At 50.4% G+C, this 18,749-nt stretch overlaps 1 protein-coding gene across 1 annotated transcript in view; it reads left to right on the forward strand.

Moving 5' to 3' along the window:
* FOSL1 (FOS like 1, AP-1 transcription factor subunit) overlaps positions 1 to 9,398 on the forward strand; it is a 15,333-nt gene extending 5,935 nt beyond the window's left edge. Inside the window, exons 2-4 of the mRNA XM_075325592.1 lie at positions 6,368 to 6,562; positions 7,142 to 7,249; positions 8,414 to 9,398. Of these exons, the coding sequence (XP_075181707.1) occupies positions 6,368 to 6,562; positions 7,142 to 7,249; positions 8,414 to 8,848 (738 nt within the window). The 3' untranslated portion in view covers positions 8,849 to 9,398. The remainder of the gene's footprint in view (positions 1 to 6,367; positions 6,563 to 7,141; positions 7,250 to 8,413) is intronic.
* The last annotated feature ends 9,351 nt before the right edge of the window (positions 9,399 to 18,749 follow it).

Genomic DNA, 18,749 nt, shown 5'->3' on the forward strand with positions numbered 1-18,749 from the left:
AGGGTTTCTTGTCTTATCCTTCACCACAAAGACCCACCAGGCCATGAATATCTGTTGGGTCCTGACACCTCATCTTTCTCTTTGAGCTACATTCATCACATCCAGCCCTTTATCCTCACCAGAAAAAAACTGTTGAGATGTCATCACATCAAGTGATCAAAAAAAGTGTTTGGATGAGGAGACAGGAGCCAAGGAAAGCCGCAGAGCTGTGATCATTCAAAAACCCCTCAAGTTTCCTAATCTGATGACTCCTCAGAAGGAAGGGGGAGCAGATTCCTCCCCGTAGAAGCTGCAAAAGATGGCAGAACACGGAGAATTAGGGCTCAAAGTGATGGAAGCAGCTGAATTTTTTAATGAATATGACATAGACAAAGGTATATTGTTATGTGAATTATAATATACACTGACTTGCCCCCCTTCCAGTGCACTGACTCGTGCCCCCCCCCCACCCCCAGTGCACTGACACTGCACATAGTGCACTGACGCCCCCCTCGTGCACTTCCAGCCTGATTTCCATATGACTTCCACATTAGATTTCTTGATGGGCACAGATCTCTATGAAAAATGGTATCATTTTTCTTGAGGATCAGGCAGGTGTAAAGCCATACTACTAATTTCATATGTTAAAAAAAAAACAACGTTCTGAACGGGTCCCTTTAAGAGGTGACACATAAACATGCAATGTTACATCTTTCCACAAAGTTATCCAGGTCCTTACTTACATTTAATGACTCATCAATACTACATCCTGCGGTAGAGAATTCCACACTTTCACTCTTCTTACTCTAGAACGTGTCAGTAATGAAAGATTTGTAAATTGGCTTTTGATATATTTCTATATTAATTAGGTTAAATCTAAAATGGCTTTTTTCGGGGACTAAAAAGACCTTATTCTACTTGCAGTTTGTTTTTTAACCTTATATATTTGCTCTTTCAGCAGCTTCCTGGCACAAGTTGCTAAATGTCATTTCCCATTCAATTCTTTTTCTACACTTCTTTTTGGTCTGTCATCCAATAGAGTTAAAGAGTAACTATCCTTTACTTTTTTTTTTCATAAATCATGTGAAAATAAGAAACTTTGATAGATTTTATCAGAGAGATCTGCTTGTTTCTCCTCCTTGACTGATCATTCAGAGAGATCTGCTTGTTTCTCCTCCTGGACTGATCATTCAGAGAGATCTGCTTCTTTCTCCTCCTTGACTGATCATTCAGAGAGATCTGCTTGTTTCTCCTCCTGGACTGATCATTCAGAGAGATCTGCTTCTTTCTCCTCCTTGACTGATCATTCAGAGAGATCTGCTTGTTTCTCCTCCTTGACTGATCATTCAGAGATATCTGCTTCTTTCTCCTCCTGGGCTGATCATTCAGAGATATCTGCTTCTTTCTCCTCCTGGGCTGATCATTCAGAGATATCTGCTTCTTTCTCCTCCTGGGCTGATCATTCAGAGATATCTGCTTCTTTCTCCTCCTGGGCTGATCATTCAGAGATATCTGCTTCTTTCTCCTCCTGGACTGATCATTCAGAGATATCTGCTTCTTTCTCCTCCTGGACTGATCATTCAGAGATATCTGCTTCTTTCTCCTCCTGGGCTGATCATTCAGATATCTGCTTCTTTCTCCTCCTGGGCTGATCATTCAGAGAGAGCTGCTTCTTTCTCCTCCTGGGCTGATCATTCAGAGAGATCTGCTTCTTTCTCCTCCTGGGCTGATCATTCAGAGAGATCTGCTTCTTTCTCCTCCTGGGCTGATCATTCAGAGATATCTGCTTCTTTCTCCTCCTGGGCTGATCATTCAGAGAGATCTGCTTCTTTCTCCTCCTGGGCTGATCATTCAGAGATATCTGCTTCTTTCTCCTCCTGGGCTGATCATTCAGAGATATCTGCTTCTTTCTCCTCCTGGGCTGATCATTCAGAGATATCTGCTTCTTTCTCCTCCTGGACTGATCATTCAGAGAGATCTGCTTGTTTCTCCTCCTGGACTGATCATTCAGAGAGATCTGCTTGTTTCTCCTCACGGGCTGATCATTCAGATATCTGCTTCTTTCTCCTTTCAGATTGATCATTCAGAGATGTCTCCTTTTTTTTAATTTTTTTTTTCTTCCATAAATCAGTAGAACACATGAAGATAAGAAACTTTGTAATATATCTTAATAGAGAATTTAGCTTCTCTCTCCTCCTGGACTTATTCATTGTCATGATTCTCATCAATTCATTTAGTTAAATCTTGTACTGTTTATAATATATGCATTTCCCTTCTTGTATTGAATTACTGAAACAAATGAACTTTTTGATGATACTCTAATTTATTGAGATGCACTTGTGTGGATATAGATCTATAGATAGATGGATAGATATAACATAATTAAGAATAATCTTTTCTATAAGAGGTTGGTCTCACCATTGGGATACCCCCATTAACAGTGATCACATTTAAATCTGTCTTATATCTGATAGAGGCCCATGTACTTTTGTGTCCAGCTTTTCTAGGTTTTGCCAACCGGCACAGTCATGTGGCGAGGACCTATAGTTATTAATACAGGTCAGTTATTAAAAGGAATCTGTCACCAGGTTTTTGCCACCTAATCTGAGAGCAGCATAATGTAGGGGCAGAGATCCTGATTCCAGTGATGTGTCACTTACTGGGCTGCATAGGGTAGTTGTGATAAAATCACTGTTTAATCAGCAGGAGATTATCATTACAGGACTACTTGGCGTGCTGCAGGCAGTCCAGCATATTCATAAGCTCTGTATAACTGCTAGATCTGCAGCAGAGAAAACAGTGATTTTATCAAAATTTACAGCAAACAGCTCAGTAAGTGACACATCGCTGGAATCGGGGTCTCTGTCTGTAAATTCTGCTGCTCTCAGATTAGATGGCAAAAACCTGGTGACAGATTCCCTTTTATTTGATAAAGTATGGAATACTTTCCTAGAATCTAGATATACAATATCCATAATCTTCTCAAGAGCCACAGAAAAGGCATATATGGCCACCCGCAGACTGTCCAGGGCTGAGGCTGTGTCATATATTTGCTTTTAGTCCATGTGGTTTAGTCATTTTACCTAACAGGATATTATATCATACAGCACACTGACACATAGATTCGATGTTTCATATTTATTCATTGATGTTTTTTTATTTGTAAATACATAAATGCTTGCAACAGTCTGCAATGACTGCGAATAGAAAAGAGCATCGGACATCACATCTCTGTGCAAACTTTATTCTCAATGGGGGGGGGGAGATATAGTGACTAATGCAGGATAGTGACTACAGCTCCATTAGGTCCAAGTGTGCTAAAGTTCACTAGGTGATTAACGGCTGCCGGGATAGAATGTATATGAAATGACTGAAGGGAGCGAATAAAGACAGCTCCGCTCTCCTGCCGTGTATTCGTCCCTCCGGGTGCACCGCGGTGTTCTTTCGCCTCCTTTTAAACTGAGTATGGGTACTTTCACACTTGCGTTGTTTTCCTTCCGTTACAATCCGCCCTTTTGGAAAACAGCGGAATCCGTTAACGGATTCCGCTGTTTCCCATAGACTTGTATGGGTGACGGATTGTACCAAAAGGACCTGCGTTGCTTTCGCTGGGCGACGCTCCGTTGCTTCCGCCCAGCGGGAGGAACGCAGCTTGTAACGTTGTTTTCAGCAGCGGAATCCTCTGGATTTCACTGCGCATGCTCTTTTTTTTTTTTTTTTTTTAAATCACAAACTTTATTTTTGCTTGCGGTGGCCGAACGTTCAGCTGAGCGCTCGGCTGTCGGCAACTGACAGCACTCAGCTGAGCGCTCGGCCACCGGCATGCCCGGGCGCCGGCAAGTGACAGCGCTCAGCTGAGCGCCCGCCCGCCGGCTGCTGGGAGCGATCAGCTGATTACCCGGCGGCCGGCTACAGGGAGCGATCAGTTGATCGTTCACAATAGTCTGCCGCCGGTAAAACTGTATAAAAAAAAAAAAAAAATCAAAGCGGATTACGTTGTTTTGCAGCATCCGTTGTGTCACTATATGCAACACATCTGTCACACAACGCAATGCAACGGATGCCGTTCAACGCAAGTGTGAAACTAGCCTAAGGCTAAGTTCACACTTGCGTTGTTTTGCTTCCGTCAGGTCCATCATTGCGACAAAACGACGGATCCGTCGTTTTTTCGATGTCATCTGATGCAACAGATGTGTTATTTCACAGGATTCCGTTCACAGGAATCCTGTGAAAAAACTGATCCGTCGCGTCCGTTACATCCGTTGTGCGACCGTTTTTTTTACGAATCCGACGTGATCCGTTTGTGTTTGGGACAGCCCAATGGGAGTGCCAAACATGCTGGGCATGCTCAGTGGAGCACGACGGAATCCAGCACCATAGACATACATTATAGCTTTTGATGGATGGCGACTGACACCTGCGGAGTCCGTTTTGGTTTTTTTTTGTTTTTTTTTTGCCGCTCCAAAAAACATTAGGCTACTTTCAAACATCAGTTTTTTGGCATCAGGCACAATCCGGCGTGTGCCTGATGCAACGGATCCGGTGCAGAATATGCAAAAAAGGATGCGCCGGATTGTTTTTTTCTTTTTTTGACGGATCCGGTATACTGGATCCATCAAACTGATCCGGCGCATCCGTTTTTGCATTTGTTTCTTCGTTTTTTGCCGGATTCGTTTTTATACAATAAATTGGAGCATGCTCAGTTTAAAAAAAAATGGATCAGGCGGTCGCATCATGTTTTGCCGGATCCATAGGCTTCCATTGTAAATCACACCGTATGCGGCGCGGTGCGTTTTTTTTTTTGTTTTTTTCCCAGAGACAAAAAAACGTTACAAAAGACATTCCTTCCGGCCGCCGCATTAGCCTATTACGCTGGACCCAACAAAAGCCGGATGCAACGCAAGGCCATCTAGCAGAATCCGGCGCTAATACAAATTAATGGGGATAAAACGGATCCAGCGCCGGATCTGTTTTATCCGTTTTGGTTTTTTTTCCCGGATTGTGCCTGATGGGGGAAAAAAAACTGATGCGTGAAAGTAGCCTTACATTCAGCGTTGCTCCCACCTGACAATCAGTCAGTAAATGACTGATCCGTCACGCGGCGAATGCAACGCAAGGCCATCCATCGTAATCTGTCACTAATAGAAGTCTATGGGGAAAAAAATGGATTCCTGCAAAATATTTTGCAGGATACTGTAATTCCTTAAGGCGACGGATTGTGACGGATGCCAAACAACGGAAGTGTGAACTTAGCCTAACAAAAAAAAAAATGGATCATGGAAAATCAGTGTTTTTTTTTTTTGTTTTTGTTTTTTTTTTCTTTAATGAGGCAGTTTTAAAAAAAAAAAATATTCATGTCATTATCTTTTTATTCTGTCACACTAAAGAAATATAGCTCATGAAATTATGGCTCACACGAGGCCTTGACATTAGGACAGAAGGACACGTAGGCTAATATGTGCAATGCCCATGTCAGATGCCAAATTTTGCAGGACCCTTGATAGGTTGCACTTCTCTGTCGACTTCATGCCGCATCTTCGGTGAGCAGAAGTTATATGGACGCTGCTAATCAGATGCAACTTCTTGGAAAATACCTCTTTCCAATGCCAAATGGCACCAGAGAAGTTGGGATACAAGTTTCTTACCCTTGAAAATTGGACCTTGCCAGCAATTTGAAACTGTGTATCAATTTGATGCATCTACACAGCAAATGTTCTTTACTAAGGTGGAAAAGCAGGAATCATCCCATCCATGCTGGCATATTACTGTATACTGATGGCAAAATTTCTATAAATGCAGACTATAGACTCCTCCCTTGATAAAGCAGTTAGCAAAACGTGCGTCGGGTCATGTGTGGGGGACTTCCTTATGGGTGAGTTGTGCACTATATGGTCATATTAGGTGATGTATTTACACTTTTTTGTGCCTAGGACAGTACACCAATTGATCATTATGATTGAAATATCTGTCTAGTCATTTGTAAACTCTCCTCACCTGCACTATGTTAAACGTCCCTGTTTTTTGGGTTAGTTCCCCCTTCTGGGGTATTAACTCCTTGTGACCTCTGTTTATTTGTCTGTTATATGTAATTTTAAATATCTCCCAATAAAATCTAACATATTATTTTGGGTTATTTGATCTGGTAGTTCTGGCCATATATGTTTTTGTTTAGCTGCTTTCTGGATCGTTATACCAGACATTATGGGGGGCTCAGCTCTATTGAAATGGCTCCAGGCACCATTTACTAATATATGTTTCATGAATCTTGTATTGATTATATCACAAGTTGACATAGAGTCGGATATACTGTAAATGATCAGATTCTGCAGAAATGTTCAGATTCATCTCATCAGACACTTAATGATCTTCTTGTTGTTCTCTTTTGCAGAAATATCCCGTCCATACAACATCTGGTCCTTTCATTCCAACAATAAATGCAATAACTTCAAGCCAAGACCTTAACTGGATGGTACAACCAAGCGTCAGACCGCTTTCCCTACCACCCTACCATAGTCCGCGCCATGGTGTCATCAGAAGCATGGGGGGAGCTTTAAGCATTGGGCGAAGAAGACAAGGTGACCATGTAAGTGCCCAAATCATAAAGACCATGTGGTCATCCACCGTTAAACAGGATAAAATGTGGGGGCTTTTTTCAAAATGGGAAGTTGTCCTGTATCCGTTGATGATTACTTGGCTTCCAAACAGTGATCCCAAAAATAGGGGTCAGAAATGGGGCTATGGGGGACTCATTCTGAATGGAGCATGCTGATGGGTACACCGGGTACACAAAGAGTTAAAAAATGATAGTTTTAACAAATCAGGCAAACTATCTGCACATGTGACGGAAACAGTTGACGGGCGACTCATAGACCTGTGGCATGAGTCAGAAGGAAAAGGAGCTAGGAAATGGGCGCCAAACCACATCTTGAAGCGGGATAAGCATTAATGGCTGACTCACCGGGTCACACAAGCTGCCAATCCTTCTATTCATAAAGAAATGAGACATCATTCACTCCAGGGTTCACGAATGCAGCACGACCTATGTGCACAGTGAGGATACAGGGTGCTGGGTAAAGGTGGCCATTTGTTTCCACCTAAATGCCCTTCAAAACTTTAGGATCATGGTGTTGTATTTCTAAAGTCTTTTGTTTCTTCTCCACAGATGTCACCAGAAGAAGAAGAAAGACGAAGAGTACGTAGAGAGAGGAACAAGATTGCTGCCGCCAAATGTAGGAACAGGCGCAAGGAGCTGACGGATTACCTGCAGGCGGTAAGTAGACCGAGAGGAGACTATCGGGACACTTTTTAGGAGAGGGTCTCTGCCTAGTTCAGCAAAAAACAAGGCCAAAAATGTTTTAGAATTTGGGAAAACAATGTGATGAAAACCCAACAGACCTACCATAGTTATATGGGTCTGTTGGGCACTACTTTTTTTGCTCGCGGGTGCAAGCAGGAGTGGACCCACTGGACTACAAGGGGCACCCAGCTTACCCTGATGTGGGAGGGCTTAACTAAGCACCTACCTGGTATTCACCAGAGCCTCTGATGGTGAGGTTCGACTTGGCTGCCATTAGACGCCAGGTGCCACTCCCAGGGCAGTGTCTGTGACAGCTGACCCTAGGGGTCAAGGATGCTGTGACGAGGTCAGTTGCAGACAGGGTGGCTGGTGCAGACTGGACCGCTGGTTCAGGCTGGTGTAGTCTGCATGGTAGATACTGGGCATGGCTGGTAAAGCAGGTACAGCAAGCATGGCTGTCACGTGAGGCACTAGGACACAGGTATGGGTTAGAAGACACAGGTAATGGGCACAGTATACATGGAACCTGACAAATAGCAAGCATGCAGATACACTAACTAAATATGTTGCTCAGGCACCTTCCCTAGAGGGAGGATGCCTTAAGTACCTAGTGCGTCTCAGCTATAGGCCAGGTAATGATGCTCTGGCCCTTTAAGAGGGAAGGAGCGCACTCTACTGGGAGACTTGTGCCATGTGCAGGCACAGGGATCAGGGGAGCACATGGACAGCTGTAGGGAAGGGTGCAGTCCGGCTTTGGTGGTGAGTATGCCGGCATCCCTGCTGAAGAGACAGGACAGTGCAGGAACGCCGGCGTCACACCACTGGTGCCTGTAACGTGATAGATCCGGGCCTTCCATTAATTTCACAGCTCTGCTGCTATGGCAAAGTAGAACAATGAAACCACAAACTCCAACACCAACACAGACTATGTCTATGACACTGAATCCGGAACTCTTTTTTTTTTTTTTTTTTTTTTTTTAAGAGGTTTTCCTCATCTAGAGTGTTTTGTTATCTGTCTTGAGAGTGTAGATTTTAAAGAACGTAGGTGAAATATGATGGAAAAGCAGAAAATACCAAGAATATCTTATTGCTAAAAATTATTGTTTTATTTAGAATTTTTATTTTCGATCATTTTAGGAGACCGACAAACTAGAAGAGGAGAAGTCAGGTCTGCAAAAAGAGATAGCCGAACTGCAGAAGCAAAAGGACAAGCTGGAACTGATCCTGGATGCGCACCAACCTATCTGCAAGGTGCCCCGAAGCCACCAACCGGCCCAACAGTCAGACTCTTATAAGCTCCTCAAGGAAGAGCCGCATGAAGAATTGTCAAGAGGTCCCAAGGTGAAGCTCCCAAGAATTGATCTGAGCAGCACCGTTCTAGAACCCGAAGCTCTTCACACTCCGACATTGATGAAGACCCCTTCCATCACACCCTTTACACCAAATCTAGTCTTCACCTATCCTGGACCCCAAGAGTCCTGTTCCAGCGCCCACCGCAGGCTCAGTAGCAGCAGCAGTGGTGGTGACCAAAGTCCAAGCTCCCTCAGCTCCTCTTCATTATTGACTCTTTAAGGAAATTCTTGATAAGAAGTTATGTTCCCGAGTGTTACACTAGAGTTTTCCAATTGACTTATTGCCAGTATGAATATTGTTTTTGTATAGGATTTAATTCACTCACTCAGTATGATATCACGTTCTCTTAAAGGGTTTTCCTATGCTTCCTTTAAGGGATTTTGTCAGATGCGTGACCTTTATTTTTTTTTATATGGTCACAAGTTTATTCAGTAATAGAGCTATATTAGACCACAAGGTCACAAATAAGGGCAGAGCCAACATTTAGCTGCATGATCGCGGTAATAAAGGTATTAAAAAAATAGTCGGCAGAGCCGAAATTAGTTTTTGTAGTTGTGGGTGATGTGTAAAAGTAACAGCAGAGCTGGTCTACTGTGTTAAAGTATATTTTTCTATGATTGCGTGGGATGGCATATGTACATTTTGATAATGTACCTTTATGAAACCCCTCAGTGAAAGTGTTGTTTTGTTGTTTTTGACCTATTGTGCACTTTTAAATCACAAAATCTACATTTAATACTGTATGAAATAGATAATATATATTAAAAAAACTGTTGTATTTGTATAAAATGTGTGCTACAATTAATTGGGTGGGAACTTCAGGACTACAAAAGCCTTGAGACACTAGTGGAGGAGACACATGTCCTAAAGGGAGGCCGAAGTAAAGGTACTGTCACACTTCGCGATGCTCCAGCGATCCCACCAGCGATCTGACCTGGCAGGGATCGCTGGAGCGTCGCTACATGGTCGCTGGTGAGCTGTCAGCCAGGCAGATCTCCACAGCGATCAGAGATCAGCGACCCGTGTAACGACACTGTGCTTCGTAACCATGGTACACATCAGGTTACTGAGCAAAGTGCTTTGCTTATAGTTACCCGATGTGTACCTTGGCTACGTGTGCAGGGAGCAGGGAGCCGGCTTCTAGAAGCTATGGACGCTGGTAACCAAGGTAAATATTGGGTAAAAAAGCAAAGCGCTTTGCTTGGTTACCCAATAATTACCTTGGTTACCAGCGTCCGCAGAAGCCGGCTCCCTGCTCCCTGCACATTCAGATCGTTGCTCTCTCGCTGTCACACACAGCGATGTGTGCTTCACAGCAGGAGAGCAACAACCAAAAAAATGGCCCAGGACATTCAGCAATGACCGGCGACCTCACAGCAGGGGCCAGGTCATTGCTGGATGTTACACACAGCGACATTGCTAGCAAGATCACTGTTACGTCACAAAAAACGTGACTCAGAAGCGATGTCGCTTAGTGAGACGTGGCCTTAAGAAATTAAAGGTCTTAAAAGGTGTCATCCTCTTCACACTCTTACATTAGCTTACAGACTCCCCTGGTGTGGCCATTCTTTGCCTTTTTTTGGGCCTTTCTGGTGGCCCTCCCATTCTAATGGTGGTTCTCTCATCCTGGTGGGCAGGACTCTTCCATCTGGGACAATCTATATGTGGTGCCCTGGACTAGCCAGGTCGTCACAGGTAACACACCCCCACCCCCAGCAGTTCACAGCAGTCATCCCCAGTGAGACCTGATTTCCTCCCTCGGGTGCAGACAGACACACCAGGTGGGCGGAGTTAAGCAGATAGGCACGCCCACCGAGGAGTCTAGCTGGTCTGAGGCAGGAAACAAGTTCAGACAAGTCCAGGCAGAGGGAGAGAGGTGGTGTGCAGAGGCAGACGCAGTCTGGGGCCTAGGTTGGAGCCTAGGGCCCTCGTGTAGCCAGTCAGGCAGACGGTAGTGGCCGTCTGCGGGAGCCAGGAAGACAGTCTTGGTGGAACCGTAGGTAGCCGGGACAGGGTGGTGGCCCGTCCGGTACTGAACCGGGGAACCAGCTGGAAACCGGAGCACAGGAGGAGCATACAAGGAGGTGCAGGAAAGGACTCACAATACCAACCCGGGGTCAGGGGAAAAACACTGCAGCCGGCTGCGGGACCCGTCCATCCAGCCGTTTGTTTTACCAGAGACTTTGCATATCTTTGTGGCTGAGTGAGTACTACCGTGCCGTCTGGCACCGCGCTGCCCCCGCGACCCTGCACGTCACCAACCCTGCCTCCCCGTCCCACCTCTCCGGGCCCTGGCACCACCAACCCCCTACCCACGGAGGGGAGAGAAACATCTCGGCTGCTCCCGGTCATCGCTCCCGGGATCCCCGTCCAGAGCAGCGGTGGTATCTCAACCTCACCACAAACCGTGGGTGGCGTCACAGACCAACTCCCCAAACCCAAATCACCCCTTTCACTGCACGGGCATATATTGACTGCCACTCTGGTGGATTCATTCAGGAACCCTCCTGAAAAGATGCTTTGTAAAAGACATTGTGTATACATATCTTTATAGTGTATGGGCTATTCACACATCCTACGTGAGGGCTAAATTCACATAGTAGTGATGAGCGGGCACTACCATGCTCGGGTGCTCAGTACTCGTAACTAGTGATGAGCGGGCACTACCATGCTCAGGTGCTCAGTACTCGTAACTAGTGATGAGCGGGCACTACCATGCTCAGGTGCTCAGTACATGTAACTAGTGATGAGTGGGCACTACCATGCTCAGGTACTCAGTATTCGTAACTAGTGATGAGCGGGCACTACCGTGCTCAGGTGCTCAGTACTCATTAAAAGCAGTTGGATGCTCTGATGGGCATGACTCGTATAATGGAAGTCAATGTTCCCCATGACTTCCATTATATCCAAGCATCCAACTGTTTTGAACGAGTACCGAGCAATTAAGAATGGTAGTGCTCGCTCATGACTACTAGTCAACAGAATGACGCCACAAAAACGATGGCCAGTACATGTCCATTTTCAAACACCAGTAACTAAAGGACTATTTGGAAACCTCCTATTTGGGTCTCCTTCCATAATTTTAGTGTATTTGAAAAACCGGATGACATATTGATGGTAAGAATGGGACAAAGATACAAGGTCATGGATAAAAAAAAAAATTGTCATGCCTTTATGAATGATGTGTGACGCCCTGGCCTATCAGGTCGTCACAAGGGTGCCATGCAATCTGCCCTTCTGCATGGTACCCGCTCCTCCTTGGTTACGGGTCCTGTCCCTTTGGTGTTGCTAAGAACAGGTATACACAAATCCTGAGGAACACTGCACCACACCCACCAAACAGCCATTGGGCAGCCTGAGGGGAATAGGGCCACCCAAATGGAGGGATGGTAGAAGGAGGCCAGAAGTGTCAGTTGTAGTCAGAGTGTCAGTGAGCAGTGACAGGAAGAGGTCACGCTGCGGAGCTGGGCTCCTGTACTCGTCCAAGGTGCCGGACGTTGGCCTGGCCTGGAAGGAGCTGGAACTCCGGTCGCAGGGGGTAGTGGCAAGGGGCACGGTGCTGCCACGGAGGGCAGTTCAGTGGCTTTGTGCTACAACCGGGGTAATGGCAAGGGGCACGGTACTGCCACGATAGGCAGTTCGGCGACCTTGTGCTACAACCGGCCAGGGCACGACAGGGTACGAAGACCTTAGGCTGGGAAGTAGCTTTATGCAGCCCAGTAATTAATCCGACGAGGACTGAATCTTCATGAACCGCTCTCCACCCGCTCCAAAATTGGGGTACTAGCGCAACGAGAAGGATAGGACTTCCCAAAACCGTCCAGAATATCGCAAGCGTGAACCCTGAGAACAAGCTCACCCTGCTAGCCACGCAGGTGATCAGGACCCGAGTAGTTTTAGGCGAAAGGGATCCACCAAGCGTAAACACAGTGCCAAGGGACAAGGCTTCAGACCAACCAGCAACGCCAAAAGGGCACGGACCCAGCGTGTTCCAACTAAAGCTTCAGGGCCTTCAAGACTTTGGTTTATCTGGTGTCAGTGTCAGCATCTCTGGACTGTGTGAGTACGTTGTGCCCCTTTGCCTCCAACGGGTCCCCACTCCACCATCACCTTGCCCCGGAACACCTTCCCCTACCCACGGAGTGGTTAACATCACCAGCTGCCATTCCATCGCTCCCAGGCGCTCCCTCTCTCCCAAACACAGCAGAGGTGGTATCCCGCTTTACGACCCGTGGGTGGTGTCACGAACACTATCCAATCCACCCATCATCCCCCCTTTTGTAAATACCTTTCTACCCCCTTTTTCATTTCGAGCGGCCGCGCAACCCCGCCTCTCCGGAGACCCGTCGAGCCACTGTGGATCCGGATCCAAGCAGCCCGTCGGCTGTCGCGGGGGGCGGCACAGATGCATTTACATTGGCCAACTGCGGTCTCTAGACTACCTGCAAACCGACCAGTGGTAATCATACATCCTATAGCCTGTTTAAATAGGCTAACTGTACTTCCATGCCCACAGAACAATCGTTATCACGATCTTTCTGTGCACATAAAACATCAGTGTTCTCTGCAGCACGTCAGGACAATGTGCTGCTGGGAAGGATGATTTTTAAGCAAGCCTAAAAATTATTTCGCCCAATGAATGAGTGTTTTGCTTATTCATCGGGTGATTGGGAGTCTGTTTAGGCAAGCTGATAATTGGGAAAGAAGGTTTCCTATGAACGCTTGCTCTCGATTATCGGCATTCTTAAGCCCCCAACACACGCTTCAATATATCTCACAATCCGTCGTTGGGGTCAAGTTGTAAGTGACGCACATCCGGCATCGTTTGTGAGGTATCTGCGTGTGACATCTAAGTGCGATCAGGATTGAACGCAAAACCGTTGATCGGAAACACATCGTATCTTTGTCTAGAATTGAGCGTTTTGTTGCACGAACCTAGGCAATTGTAACGTGTGACATCCCTCATACGATTTTGGTGTCTGATGCTATGTGCGCAGGTGTGCGCTCTGCACCGCAGCTTAAAAAAGGTCCGCTTCAGAGCGCAGCTGAAAAGCTGCGTTCTGAAGCGCCTCACAATGTCTGTCATTCACTAATCTCTGTCAGTCGGTCACTATCTCTGTCCCTCACTCTCTGTCCATGTCAGTCTATCCCCCTCTCTCATATACTCACTGATCCCCGATCCCCGGCGCTGCACGGCATTCACACTGCTCCAGCGGCTTTTACTGTTTTGAAAAAGCCGGCCGCCCATTAAACAATCTCGTATTCCCTGCTTTCCCCGCCCACCGGAGCCTATGATTGGTTACAGTGAGACACGCCCCACGCTGAGTGACAGGTGTCACTGCACCCAATAACAGCAGCCGGTGGGCGTGTCTATACTGTGTAGTGAAATAAATAATTAAATAATTAAAAAAACCGGCGTGCGGTCCCCCCCAATTTTAAAACCAGCCAGATAAAGCCATACGGCTGAAGGCTGGTATTCTCAGGATGGGGAGCTCCACGTTATGGGGAGCCCCCTAGCCTAACAATATCAGCCAACAGCCGCCCAGAATTGCCGCATACATTATATGTCACTGGATCCAGCGGTGGCCGCGGGTAACCTCAGTGACAGCTCAGCTGATCGCGCGGCTGTCTTCAGTTGCTGTGTGGAGGTGACAGGAGCGGCGGTGTCTTCTGCAGCTCCGGTCACCTCCATGCAGCAGCGCTGGAAGCGACGCTGGACCATCCTGGATTCCGCCGGACATGGAGGGCTTTTTTGGGCTGATTAAAGTGGTGAACCAGGGTATATGTTTGTGTTTTTTATTTCTAATAAAGGATTTTTTCGAGTGTGTGTTTATTTACTGTAATTTACAGATTAATCATGGAACGTGTCTCATAGACGCCTGACATGATTAATCTAGGACTTATTGGCAGCTATGGGCTGCCAATAACTCCTTATTACCCCGATTTGCCAACGCACCAGTGCAAAATGGGAAGAGCCGGGTACAGTCCCAGAACTGTCGCATATAATGTATGCGGCAATTCTGGGCGGCTGCTGACTGATATTGTTAGGCTGGGGGGCTCCCCATAACGTGGAGCTCCCCATCCTGAGAATACCAGCCTTCAGCCGTATGGCTTTATCTGGCTGGTTTTAAAATTGGGGGGACCGCACGCCGTTTTTTTTTAATTATTTAATTATTTATTTTCCTTTTGTCACGACAGCACCCACGAGAGAGGGATCTGCCCCCTTCAGGACAGGAAACCTACAGATAAAAAGGGGCGGTCCCCATCCCTCATCAGTTGGTTTCCTGTCCTGCAGGGATCGGAACCTACAGTACCTGGGTCCGGTTGAGTCCGTGCGGTCTCCTGGGGAACGGCGGAGCTCAGGATCCGGAAGCACGGTCGGTGGAGCTCCCCTCGTGGACTCCGTCCTCCGGTGCATCTCGTCCTCTTTCTCTTGGTCCGGCTTTGCCTCCAGGGAAATGACGCTTGCAACAGAGCGTGCTTCTTCCGGGTTTCTCGTCACGTGTGCGCGGCGGGGGGGGCCCTGCCGCGTCGGCGCGCGCTCTCTGCTGCAGTGACCCGGAGGTGCACAGGAGCGGTTCCGGGGGAGCGCCCGGGGAGGTTCCTGGTGAAGCCCGCGGACCCCTCCATCCTGAGCCGGATGCTGCGTGTGACGGTGAGTTGCTTTCTGTCGGTCGGGCCGGAGCCTCTCCCTGTGTCGCGTGCCTGCGACTTCCGGCTGCACGGCGTGTGCACACGGGAGGGGGTGTGTCCGGAGCCTGCCGCGTCCGCGCTCTGTCTCCACGGCGGTAGCCCGGCAGTGCTACTGCTCCTGCGGCTCGGATGAGGATCTCTGCCAGCCCTGCCCTCCTGTCCGGGGTCGGTGCCTCTCTGGGTGGCGGTCCCTCTGCCATCAGCGTCCCATCTCACATGCTGTGGAATTCCTGGTCTGTGACCTCCTGGCCTCTGTGGACTCCTGGCCTCTGTGGCTGTGGACTCCTGGCCTCTGTGGCTGTGGACTCCTGGCCTCTGTGGGCTCCTGGCCTCTGTGGTCTCCTGGGCTCTGTGACCTCCTGGCCCCTGTGGCCTCTGTGTCCTCCCGGCCTCTGTGTCCTCCTGGCCGCTGTGTCCTCCTGGCCGCTGTGTCCTCCTGGCCTCTGTGGCCTCCTGGCTGCTGTGGCCTCCTGGCCTCTGTGACCTCTTGGCTTCTGTGGCCTCTGGGCTTCTGTGGCCTCTGGGCCTCTTGGCTTCTGTGGCCTCTGGGCCTCTTGGCTTCTGTGGCCTCTGGGCCTCTTGGCTTCTGTGGCCTCTGGGCCTCTTGGCTTCTGTGGCCTCCGGGCCTCTTGGCTTCCGTGGCCTCTGGGCCTCTTGGCTTCCGTGGCCTCTGGGCCTCTTGGCTTCTGTGGCTTCTGGGCCTCTTGGCTTCTGTGGCCCCTGGGCTTCTTGGCTTCTGTGGCCTCTTGGCTTCTGTGGCCTCCGGGCCTCCTCGCTTCTGTGGCCTCCGGGCCTCCTCGCTTCTGTGGCCTCCGGGCCTCCTGGCTTCTGTGGCCTCCGGGCCTCCTGGCTTCTGTGGCCTCCGGGCCTCCTGGCTTCTGTGGCCTCTGGGCCTCCTGGCTTCTGTGGCCTCGGAGCCTCCTGGCTTCTGTGGCCTCCTGGTCTCTGTGCCTCTTGGCCTCTGTGCCTCTTGGCCTCTCTGCCTCCGGGCCTCTGTGCCTCCGACCTCGGGCCTCTGTGCCCCATGGCCTCATGCTTCCTGGTCTCGTGCTTCCTGGCCTTATGCTTCCTGGCCTCGTGCTTCCTGGCCTCGTACCTCTGTACCTCTGTGCCTCCTGGCCTTGGACCTCTGTGCCTCCTGGCCTCGGGCCTCTGTGCCTCCTGGCCTCGGGCCTCTGTGCCTCCTGGCTTTGGTGCCTCCTGGCCTCGGTGCCTCCTGGCCTCAGACCTCTGTGCCTCCTGGCCTCGGGCCTCTGTGCCTCCTGGCCTTGGTGCCTCCTGGCCTCGGACCTCTGTGCCTCCTGGCCTCGGGCCTCTGTGCCTCCTGGCCTCAGCCCTCTGTGCCTCCTGGCCTCGGGCCTCTGTGCCTTCTGGCCTCGGGCCTCTGTGCCTCCTGGCCTTGGTGCCTCCTGGCCTCGGTGCCTCCTGGCCTCGGACCTCTGTGTCTCCTACCTCTGTGCCTTGTGCTTCCTGGCCGCGTGCCTCTGTTGCCTCCTGGCCTCGTGCCTCCTGCCTCTGTGCTTCCGGATCTTCTGCTTCCTGGCCTCTGTGCTTCCTGGCCTCCTGGCCTCTGTGCTTCCTGGCCTCCTGGCCTCTGTGCTCCTGGCCTCCTGGCCTCTGTGCTTCCTGGCCTCCTGGCCTCTGTGCTTCCTTGCCTCCTGGCCTCCGGCCTTCCTGGTCTCTGGGCCTCCTGGCCTCGGGGGCCTCTGTGGCTTCCTGGCCTCTGTGGCTTCCTGGCCTCTGGGCCTCCCGACCTTGGGAACCCTGGCCCCGTGCCTCTGTGCCTAGTGGCCTCGGGCCTCTGTGCCTCCTGCCCTCTGTCCTCTGTGTCTCCTGGCCTCCTGCCCTCTGTGCCTCCTGCCCTCTGTGCCTCCTGGCCACTTGCCCTCTGTGCCTCTTGGCCTCCGTGCCTCTGTGCCTCTTGGCCTCTGGGCCTCTGGGCGCCTCTGTGGCTCTGTGCCTCTGGGCCTTTGGGCCTCTGGGCCTCTGGGCCTCTTGGCCTCTTTTGCCTATTTGCCTCTGTGCCTCTGTGCCTCTGGGCCTCTGGGCCTCTGTGCCTCTGGGCCTCTGGGCCTCTGGGCCTTTGGGCCTCTGGGCCTCTTGGCCTCTGTGCCTCTGTGCCTCTTGGCCTCTTGGCCTCTGTGCCTCTTGGCCTCGGGGCCTCCGGGCTTCTGTGGCCTTTTGGCCGCATGGGCCTGTGTCCTGGTCTTACGCCTCTGCCCTGGCGCCTTGCGCCTCTTGTCTTGTGCTTCTGACCTCGTGCCTCTGGCCGGACGTCTCTACCCTCTCTCCCGCCTTCCGCCTCTGACGCCTTGCGCCTCCCTGGCCTTGCACCTGGCCTGGCGCCTCGAGATCCCTCTCTCGGGGCAGCGGGAGGACCTGACTCTGGTGTTCCTTACTGCTCCCTTCTGGCCCAGCCGTCCCTGTTTCTAACTCCTGAGTCGCGTGCCTCTCCCGGGCCCCTGGGTTCTTCCATCCCGGCTAGCCCTCCTGTCACGGAGTCCCTTCCTTCCTCCCCGCGTCACGGGACTCCACTTGCCGGCGTGTTTTTTGTGGGGGCGTTGCTGCCTTCCCGTCCTTGCTGCGCAGTAGGCCGCCAGTCCGCACCCGACCTTGTGGTCAGCCGTGGTTGCTCTTCCTTGCCTCCCTTCCTGACTCCTCGTCTGCTGCGGTCCCGATGTCCTCTGTTCTAGCGTTCTCCGGTCGGGAAGGGCTATGGGTCTCTCGGTCGGTCCCCTCCGGGTGCCTGTTTCTGCCCTAGGCGCCCTGTTCGATTCCCATATTGCGGGTTCTGGGGGGTTGTGCGCTTCCTTCCGGCTGGTGGCCGCAGCCGGCCCTTCCGTGTACCCGGCGCTCCTCCCTGGGATCTTGCTCTAGGGAGGGGCGCCCTGACCCTTGCGCCCTTCGAACCCCTCTCCTCCTAGTCCGATACGTTGCTGTCCCTGACCCCCGCCTCTTTGTCGCCCTTGCTTCTGCCGGGCGTGTTCGCGACCGTCCAGCCCTGTCTGTTGGTCCTCCCTTCCTTGGGGTGTTCCGGATCGGATTGTTCTGGTGGCGGACCCAGCTTCTTGCCCCAGGTGGCGTCCCTGTTTCCCCTCAGTCGAGTGCTCTTTCTCCCTTCCTTCGTTTCGCAACCTAGGCTGGGGGGGGCACTGTTCTCCCCTGGGTCGCTCGGTCGGCCCCTTGGCGGCAGGATAGGTCTTTGTTTTTTTGTCTTTCAGGGTTCCGGATGAGGTCCTCCGGTGCCATGACGTCCCTTGCCCCGATGGCTGTGGGCTGCTGTTTCCCTCACATCTGTGGTGCAGCAAGTTCCTCTGTCCTCCTCGGTGACGGATCGTTCTCCGGGGCGGTGGGCCTACTCTTTGGTGGCCGTGGCGGATGTCTCATCGTCGGTATTTGTAAGGCTGTGACCTGGTCTTCTCCTTCC

The sequence above is a fragment of the Anomaloglossus baeobatrachus genome, chromosome 10 (genome assembly GCF_048569485.1).
Source record: "Anomaloglossus baeobatrachus isolate aAnoBae1 chromosome 10, aAnoBae1.hap1, whole genome shotgun sequence".
Taxonomy (NCBI): domain Eukaryota; kingdom Metazoa; phylum Chordata; class Amphibia; order Anura; family Aromobatidae; genus Anomaloglossus; species Anomaloglossus baeobatrachus.